Genomic DNA, 9,917 nt, shown 5'->3' with positions numbered 1-9,917 from the left:
CTGTTTGACACACTGATCGTGATGCCAGCAGGAGGAGGAATGGTTAAAATCAGAGCCCAAACAGCAGCTTTTTGTTCTCAGATTGTACATGCTGAACTCAAGATTCAAATTTCCTAACTGTGACAGGGGCATACATATACATGATACATACAGACATCATTGCAGTCTTATGATATTCCAGTCTTTGAACAATCTGGATGAATAAATTATTTTTAGAAGCACTTCCTCAGACACACAAACAGAATGCAAAATGATGAAGAGTTGTGTGTTCTCATTAGTCTGAGGTTGAGCTGCTAATTTGTTTGCTGATTCCTGAATATTGCAGAAAAGGCTTTAATGAGTGCTAGGTCTTCAATAGCATCTTCCCCAGAGGACTTTATAAGTTTGTAAGCTACAAAACAACAAATAAACGCTTATACTGCACTTCCTGTTGTTTCTGCCACTAATGGTTCATTATTTTTGACATGCATATTGTCTTAGTAGAACAAGCCAGATGTCACCCACATTAAGAACTCCGTGTCAGGCATACATGGACAAGGACTGATAACATGAGACTGATGCAATACTACTATACAAGCTGATCCAGTGAGAACGGTTATAACAATCCATGTGGCAAATGTGGATAAAGAGAAAACCAACAGCCACACTGACTAAGAAGCACCTGGTGGCTCAGATGTCCTCAGCTTGGAACAACTGTCAACAAAGAAAAAAAATTATCAACTGAAGTGATTTTCTGTTTCTTTAAAGGGAAAATCCTTTTGCATCTCTAGAATCTCTTGAAGGAATTGATTGTTTATGCCAGGGGTGTCAAACTCAAATACACAGTGGGCCAAAATTCAAAACTGGAACAAAGTCGTGGGCTAACATTAACCCTTGTATGGTGTTCGGGTCTGTGAGACCCGTGTTCAGTTTTTTTCAAAAGAAAAATTAAACAATTAATTATTTTTTCACGTGTAAATGTGTTGTGTCTTTCCACTCACTCCACTTGATTATAACTGATTTATTTATAACATTTTATATAAAAGAAAAACGAGAAGCACATTAATTCATAAATGTGATCTAACAAAGGTAAAGGGAAAAAATTAACCATGTTTGCTGTTCATATGTCTTGTAATTGGGATGAAGTAAACATCTGTTGAGTAATTTAACATAAAATTGTTTGATAGTGTTAATTTGGAAAGCCAAAACTCTAGCGGGTCCACCAGACCCATGAACACTGGCTGAGTAACAAAAATACGAACACCACACAAGGGTTAATATTTATTGGACAAAAAAAATCTTCCTCCAGATATAAGAATGAATCTTTTGTTATGGACTCAAACAAGTTTTGCTGAAAAACTGAATATGGAACAAGCAAAGCCTAATACTAAACGATATATATATTAGCTGTATAATACCAGTAGGCCAGCTCTAATAGTAATTTGGTGTGGCTTCGTGGGCCAAATGTAATTAGGCTGTGGGCCAAATTTGGCCCGCGGGCCAGAGTTTGACACCTATGGTTTACGCCAAGGTTATGGAAGAAATATAGTATCATCAGAATTCAAGTATTTTTAGACATTGAATTTATGACACTGAATTTGTATCCTCCAAATTTCCCTGCAAAAATATTCACCTGCAAAAATTCACCTGCAAAAAATTCACCTGCAAAAATTCACCTGCAAAAAATTCACCTGAAAAAAATTCACCTGCCAAAAATTCACCTGCAAAAATTCACCTGAAAAAAATTCACCTGCAAAAAATTCACCTGCAAAAATTCACCTGCAAAAATTCACCTGCAAAAATTCAACTGCAAAAGTGATGAACTTTAATGACCCAAGCCAGAGCAATCAGCACCAGATCGAGTCGAGTGGCTCTCGGCCAATTAAATTACGCTGTTTGATCACATGACACCGTTAGCCAGCAGTTTGTCTCCTAAAAGAGAGCTGTTTAGAGGTGAGTGATTAAGTTTTTCTCCTAAATAGAGATCATTACAGAACGCCTAGTCCTACTTAAAATCCCATTTATTTATTTATTTTTTTTTAATCATCTACTCGAACTAAGGAAAACGTTTGACTAACTCAAAGACAATTTCCACGCCTCCCATGCCTGTCTGCAGAAGCAGTTTTGAATTTAGGAGCGCCAAGATGGCAGCGGCAAACCCTGGTGGCTCTCCGGTGAGTATATATATTTTTTTATCTTCAAGTTTGTCTTTTGAAACCTTAATTTTATTTAAATCCGTTGCTCACGTATAAAGTACACAGACGGGGTCTTTGCTCAACTCGTCTGAGGCGTGTCTCACTAAGCGCTACATGCTAGCATCCTGCTAACCGAGCTACCCTTTACATGCTGTGCTTTAGAAAATAGGATACTCGTTAAAAAAATACTCCGCAGATATTGATAGATAGACGAACACTGCAAATATAATGTTGGAAACGAGAACGGCCTTTGGTGAAGGGGTAAAATACACCATGAATAAAGCCATAGAGTGAATGGCTGCCATGGTTGCAGAACAGCCTGATTTAATGACAAGAATGGGGAAGAGTGAGGTGAAGTGAACCAAAGCCACAAAACACGGTCAGACAAGGCGGCAAAAGGGCAGTGATCTGTCCGTCAGTGTGTGCTTTGGTGAACAAAAACTCCAGACCGGTAGCAGGAAGATGGGAGACTCGTGTTTCACTGGAATAGTGGTGAATTAAAACATCCTTTGTTGGGGACATTTCGGTGTAAATGCATCCATACAGGCAAGACAGAGGCAGACCAGACAGTGAAGAAAACAAGGCAAACATTAGAAATATTAAAACGGAAATATAGGATTGAGTTGAGGCCCTTGCAGGCTACCCACAATTTCCCCAAACTGAGCCACCCATTAAGAAATTCATTCTCACTGTTTCATAAACAAAAGGGATTAAATTTGACAATATCAAATTTAATTTTCTGACCTTTTCATAAATGAAACACGCTGCCAGGCAATCTGTTTTCGTTTTTTTTCATCCATTCAGAGTATTCGTTGGGAACACTGAACTCAATAATCATTTCCAGCTTTCTTCATTAAGTTTTGGTTTGGCTTTGTTCTCAAAAACATTTAAATAAAACAGATAAAATAGAAAATAAAGCTTTTTCTCTTGCGAGCTCAATTTTTACTGTGCTATTAAAACAAAAGATGTAAGAAAATAATAAATAAAATCCTAACCAGAAAATCAAAATACTGCAACAAATGGCATGGATTAAAAAATATACTTTTTTCAAAGAACCATAAGGAAATATGATAAAATAAACATTGGAATCTTATAGCCTAAGAATATTCAGTTAACGTAACTAACCTTGTGTTTTTAACTCACTTTTTGTTGGTGATTTAAAAATTACAAAAATAATTCTACTTTTTCCTCTCCTTTAGGATCTTCTCCTACATCATATTCTTCTGAGACTGCGTTCACGTTTAGAACATTGTCTTGAACACCTTCCCCTGGATCTGGACTTTTTAGATTTCATTTGCACCCAGGAACTAGTTTTTCTACAAGCTTTGTCTGGTCAAGTTCAGGTTTGCCCTGTCCTCTTAGATGCATTATGTAGTTTACATACTCTGATAAACAGAGAAAAGGATAAAATGAATCTACATAGTGCTGTCATTCAGTTTGAGTGGGGACCTACTGGGCGACTAAGAATGGCTCTTTCCCCCCATCATCTTAACAGTCTTCTGGAACTGAACTTGTCCATCCCAGCCATTGCTAAAATTTTGGGAATGTCAAGAAGCACAGTATTCCGACGCATGAATGAGTTCAATCTTTCAGTCAAAGCACTCTATAGCAGCCTGTCAGATGATGAGTTGGACCAATGCATTACAGACATAAAATCCAGGCAGCCTCACGCTGGATACCGGATGGTGAAAGCACTTCTTCAGGCCAGAGGACACAGAGTCCAGTACCAAAGGGTTAGAAGTTCTATGCACCGTGTTGACACAGCTGGTGTTGTGTCAAGGATGTTTTCCTTGGGATGCATTGCTCGACGTGCTTATTCCGTCCCAGGACCACAGTCTCTAATGCATATTGACACAAATCACAAACTGATACGGTAAATTATTTGATCTTTTGAAGTGAAAGATATTCCTGAGAATTTTTTCATCTGCAAATGTTCAGAACTGTATTTTGTTATCTTACTCGTTACTATATTTGCATCTGGACATACATAAATTACATCTTGCATTGCTTACATTTAAACACTTCAAAGTGATAATTCAAAAACTGATAAAAAAAACATTTTGTTTTCCCCATTCAGCTATAACATTGTGATCTTTGGAGGTATTGATGGCTTTTCTCGTAAGGTAAGTTTAGTTTAGTAAGTAAATCAAATGTAATATTTACATGGAAGTTTCCCATTGTTCTTTTTCCTATAAAGATTATGTATCTCGGTGCTGCTTCCAACAATCTGGCATCAACAACACTGGCATTCTTCCAAAAATCAATCGAGAAGTTTGGTTTTCCTCTCAGGTAATAAGTGATGCATTTTATTATGGGTTAGGTATTTTCTTACATACCTTTTGTAAGACTACATTTGGATATTTCATTAAAAGTTGTTTAAGATGATTCTAACTTGCCTCAATATATATATCTCTAATTTCAAATGATTGTTATGGTGACTTGGGGATATTTAAGAATAAAAAAAAATTAATTCAACACCTTTACCAAACACTGCTGTTATGTAATTGGATACAAGGGGTGAGATAGTAATATTTTGCCTCCTTGGCTGTAACTCCCTGACATTACAAGGGTAATCATTTTATGATGTCGGGTTCAGTGTTACACCATGATTTCAAATTCAATATCATCATCAATAAGAATTAGTATTATCATTTCAGAGTTGTAGGTAACCACTTTTAAATGCCATAGACTACTTATTTGTTTAATTTGATGTAAATATTTTTGCAAAAATATTCTAAAAATTGTCTCCTTACACAGATCATAATGATACAAGATGGCACTTGCGTAATTTCCAACAAATACAATAAATCTAAGTAATTACTACTAACCTGTGAAATCCTGAAAAATGTTTTAACAGCTGTGTTAAATTAAACTTCATACTGACACATGCTGGAAAGTGCATTCATGAGACAATTTTTCTGATGCATTCAAGAGCAGTAGCAATGAAAGATTTTAAGGATTCTTTTACAATTTGTTTTTCAAACTTTGCTTAAGGCATATACTGTTCTTTATTATCAGATCTAAGTTTGTTTAACCCTTTAAGACCTACCATAGAACCAAGTCCGCCAGAGCTTATATTATATTTTTACATGCTGTGGAGCCATTTTTGGGAGCATTTCAAGTTGCTATACATCAATACAACCATTACAGCCTAAATTTTAATAATATGTCTGCATTAGGTGCATAGTAATTACATAAATTGCAAAAAAGTGCAATAAACTACAAAAAAATTGAAAATCGTTTTTGTTTTTTTAACATATATTTCTAGTTAGAGAAATTTAAGAGGCTTATCCCTCAAAACTGTAAATACAAAAAAGTTGCACAAACTAGTTTCCCACCACAGGAAATTTATTTTGAGTGTCTTCATAGTTTTATTTTTGAAATACACCAATTTTTATACACTGCAGGAAAAACGAAAATAAATATTATAGTGCAAATTTGCAAAATAACAGCATATGCATCAAAATAAACTATTTCCAGCAGTGCAATATGAGTCCTAAGCATCCCAGAAACGACACAGAAAGTCATAAACTCAAACATAACTTTTTAAAACACAAGTATAGGCTCATAAGGCCCCGATCGTAAAAAAAACTACATTTCCGCAAAATGACGTCACTTCCGGTTTCGGGCAGGTCATGCGGTCATGTGATAGTTCGCGCTGATGGACGTAGGAAGTGTTACAAACAGCTGATCGGATCGGCGAAGCGTGTTTCTGGAATATCATGTTTTTGTTGCTGCAAGTGATTTTTATGCAGTTTTTGCAAAGCTATATGTGGAAGGAAACTGTGACCGAGGACAAGCTGATGGCATCAGATGTAAGTACAACTCCTCCGGTTTCATATGCAAAAAAAATTATTGCGCTAGCTTACGTGGTTGCAGAGCTACCGGGATTTAAAAATAGTTACGCAAAATGGAGCGTGCCCGCTCTGATCGGCTGTAAAGGGTTAAAGCTTCGAATGTTTTGGGGTACGATTCTTTGTTTTCAGGGTTCGTGGCGACCACGGAGGGGAAAATGTGGAGGTTGCACGGCTGATGTTTACTGTTCGTGGCACAGGAAGAGGCAGTTTCATTTCAGGAAAGAGTGTGCACAATCAAAGGTTTGTTCTCATAAAATACTGTCCACCTCAAATGTTTCTGACATAAGATGGAAGGTGTTGCATCTTTATTTCCATTATTTAAAAATACATACATTTAAAGGGTATAGTTTTATGAAAGTTTTACAGTAAAATGTCTTTAGAGAACAGTGCCCTATCCAGCATGATATACTTTCTGATATGTATCAGGTGTTCCTTTTTTTTTTTTTTTTTTGGCAGTTTTTGTTGTTTTTTCCTTCAATTTCCATTACTTACCCCTCAAGGAAGAAAACATTGGACAGGTCCTACAAACCCCAAAGAGCCTTCAGGAATGTGCCCTATTTTTTAGTTATTCACGCACCTTTTCCAGTCTGTTCCTTCCTTCCATGAATGTTCATTCTGTGTTAATGGTCTGGTTGTCATCTCATGTTGCCACTGATCATTACAACCCTTTTGGCACCTTTTAAGTGATATGCCTGGGTCCTTCCTACATGCCCTGATAATGTATTATTACTGTTGTCATGCACACATTTCATGTAGGGTTAGAAACAAGCAGGGAATTTGTCATACACACCAAGAAAAGCCATACCTAATTAAATATTTTTTATATATTATTTCAGAATAGAGCGACTGTGGAGAGACCTCTGGGTGGCCGTTACATGCATTTACTACGATGTTCTTCACAACCTTGAGGAAGAGGGCCTTCTTGACATTTCAAATGTTGCACACCTCTTTTGCTGCCATTACGTCTTTCTTCCTCGACTGGAGGATGATTTGAATACATTTTGCAGTGGATGGGACAACCATCCACTGCGAACAGAAAACAACATGAGTCCCAACCAGCTGTGGGAGTTGGGTCACAGATATCACCCTGTTCCTGTTCCAGAAAACACACAGGTAAAGGTGCACATTTTTAGTACTCTGATTCCTATATACAATTATTCTTTCCTAATTTTGCTTGTTCGTTGCAGGGCTTCCAGATTCCAGACATTGACTGGGAGGACAGTGGCCTATCTTGCCATAACCATTCAAGCATTGTTGTTCCGAACACTGACTGTCCATTGACAGAAGAACAAATGACAACTTTACAGGGCGTTGTTAATCCAAGAGCGGCATCCCAGTCCTTTGGTGCGGACATGTACATTATGGCTGTTCAGTTTTGTCAGCAATTCATTTAGAATAGGAAAGCTACATACAGTTGCAGGAAAAAGTTTGTGTATCTTGTTGAATTTCATTAATTTCTGCACAATTTGGTCATGAAATGTAATCGGATCTTCATCACGGACATCTGGACAATCAGTCTGCTTAAACTAAACCAACTCAAAGAATTTTCAAGGATTTTTTCATTAACATAATTGTGTATAAGCAGTTCTGATTATTGTGACTTTGGTCATGAAATGGGATCTGATCTTCAAATTGTGCTGAAATCTGAGATTACACAGGGTTCACCAACTGTTTCAAGCTATAAACTTCGCTATAAGTAACAATTTTTAGTAAAGCTTCGTAATGTAAACACTGAAGAATTAGGAGAGAGGGAACTTAAAAATATTGATTCACTCAGAAAACTAAATAGAAACTGCTTGTCAGTTTGAATGTTATGTTGTAAAGCAATATTTGACTGAAGGCTGATGGTTGGAATGTTTCAAAATTAAAACAGCAATGTAAGTCAATCTTGTCCTTTTATTTTGATCAAGATGCATGCAAGATGTCATTGACAAGGTAAACTTTCAAGACATTAACAGTTTTAAAAACTACTTAAAGGCATTTTCAACCGAGAACTGAACCAAGAACCAATGTTGCCTGCACAGAGTAAATGGCATCAGAGAGGCCCAGTAGATGTGAACATTTATATTCCAAATCTTAAACAGAGACTTGTACACCACTACCTTGCATTATGGGAATGACTCAAATGAGTCCAAACCCTGAGTGGCAGGTTTCAGAGCAGGCAATGAGGTCTTCCTTAAAAGTTAAATAGTCCTTGTAGTGGTATGGAATGCGCAAGGTCTCATAGCAGGTGGCAGCAGTTGGATGTCTGCCATCCACTAGCTCCACTGTGAGACTTTTTGGCACAATCTCCCATCCAGTCCAGAATTTTAGGACATTTGTCAGCTCACTTGGTGTTGCTGTGAAGAAAAAAGAGGTTTAACAACCTTGAAAAAAATCCAACCAATATATTTTTAACATTACAATAATATTGGTATTCTACGGAGCCCCGCAGGGGACACGGGAGAAAAAAAAAATTAAGACGGACTTTTGCGAGATCTCGCAAAAACAAACTCGGGATCTCGCAAAAGTATTGCGAGATCTCGCAAAAGTCCGTCTTAATTTTTTTTTCTCCCATGTCCCCTGCGGGGCTCCGTAGTATTCCCCTCCTGCAAAATGGCAAACCTACCATTTAGAATAAAATGCCTCATGTAGCCTGTGATTCGGCATTTATTTTGAAGAGGACAGTCATCATCTTCATCTTCTGGCCACACGATCCGCTGAAGAAGGACCTGTAACAGAACAAAGTATACCCTTAAAAATACTGCTGCACATTTTTCAGATTTCCATGGATTTTGTCTCTTCTTGTTTTGGGGAGTTCCCTTCCCTATAGCCATATTTTATCTAATTAGTCACACCTGTTCTTAGCTCACTATCACCCACTTAGCCTTATGGTCCATGACTTGATTTCTTGAATAAATTTCTATAATAATCCATGTTTTGTGCTTTTTGTGTTCACTTGGATCCCCAAACCTCTACATAGTTTTGACTGTATCTTAAAAGAAGAAACTGTCTCAAACAAAAAATGAAAATAGAAATTAAATTTTTTTTTTTTCAAATTCAAACAACAGTAATGGCTAAATATATAATTAGAAAATGTGTATTACCAAATAATTACTAATGTATTTTAGTCATTGTCTTTTTCAAATCTACAAAATCGTTTTCTATATGTAAATCATGCTTTTCGAGCAGTTTTATTTTTACAGGACTAAAGAAAAACTGCTGTAAAGATGTATGGTCCACAAGAATATGTTCATTTTTAGTATTTGTGCATTTTATTTGTAAAAATGAATACAGCTTTGTTATGGTAAGTTTATTATTTGATACATAATTCTTGGTAAATGCCAAATTAAAATTGCAATTTTTTCACTTTGTAGAATGACTCAAGTCTTCATAGTTTGCTTTGGACTACATTTTCTACAACGCACAGTAAAATGTTATTAATGAATACAGTATTTAGGAACACAAAATTTACCTCAGGATTCACAGCAGCCAACTCTTGTGGAAAGAGTAAGGGCACCGTGTCAGGTCGCTGGGTCAGCAGGGTCCACATATGGGTTTCTTTAAGTCCCCTTCTCAGCTGTTTTATCGACCTCGTCACTCTTCCAATGACCTAAGGAAAAACGTTAACTAAACAGTAACACAGAAATATTTTACTTACTTTTCAATTCACTCACAGAATGGAGTAATAATTTCTCAAACAGCCATCTCCTGTTGTTCTCTGTCAAGGGGGGGAGGTCCCATGCATATGCCAGATCCTGAACACGTTTTCTCTCTTCATCCGACAGCTTGGATTGCCCTTCAAGCTGTAACCCATAAGACAGTAATTCAGACAGAAACAAGAACTATAAATTCCTAATTCCTCATACATAAAATTTTTAAAAAAAGACAAGTTTAAAGTCTCAGA

At 36.7% G+C, this 9,917-nt stretch overlaps 1 protein-coding gene across 2 annotated transcripts in view; it reads right to left on the bottom strand.

Moving 5' to 3' along the window:
• Positions 1-7,221: 7,221 nt before the first annotated feature.
• Positions 7,222-9,917, bottom strand: part of LOC309717202 (G2/M phase-specific E3 ubiquitin-protein ligase-like) — a 4,688-nt gene continuing 1,992 nt past the window's right edge. For both annotated transcript variants that reach the window (XM_082551582.1, XM_082551583.1), the window contains exons 6-9: positions 9,688-9,816; positions 9,486-9,623; positions 8,640-8,742; positions 7,222-8,370 (exon numbers count right to left, since the gene is read on the bottom strand). In XM_082551582.1, coding sequence (XP_082407708.1) covers positions 8,153-8,370; positions 8,640-8,742; positions 9,486-9,623; positions 9,688-9,816 — 588 coding nt within the window. In that variant the 3' untranslated portion in view covers positions 7,222-8,152. The remainder of the gene's footprint in view (positions 8,371-8,639; positions 8,743-9,485; positions 9,624-9,687; positions 9,817-9,917) is intronic.

The sequence above is a fragment of the Aulonocara stuartgranti genome (assembly GCF_965226115.1).
Source record: "Aulonocara stuartgranti genome assembly, chromosome: 2".
Lineage (NCBI taxonomy): Eukaryota > Metazoa > Chordata > Actinopteri > Cichliformes > Cichlidae > Aulonocara > Aulonocara stuartgranti.
This window is presented reverse-complemented; position numbering and strand designations above follow the sequence as displayed.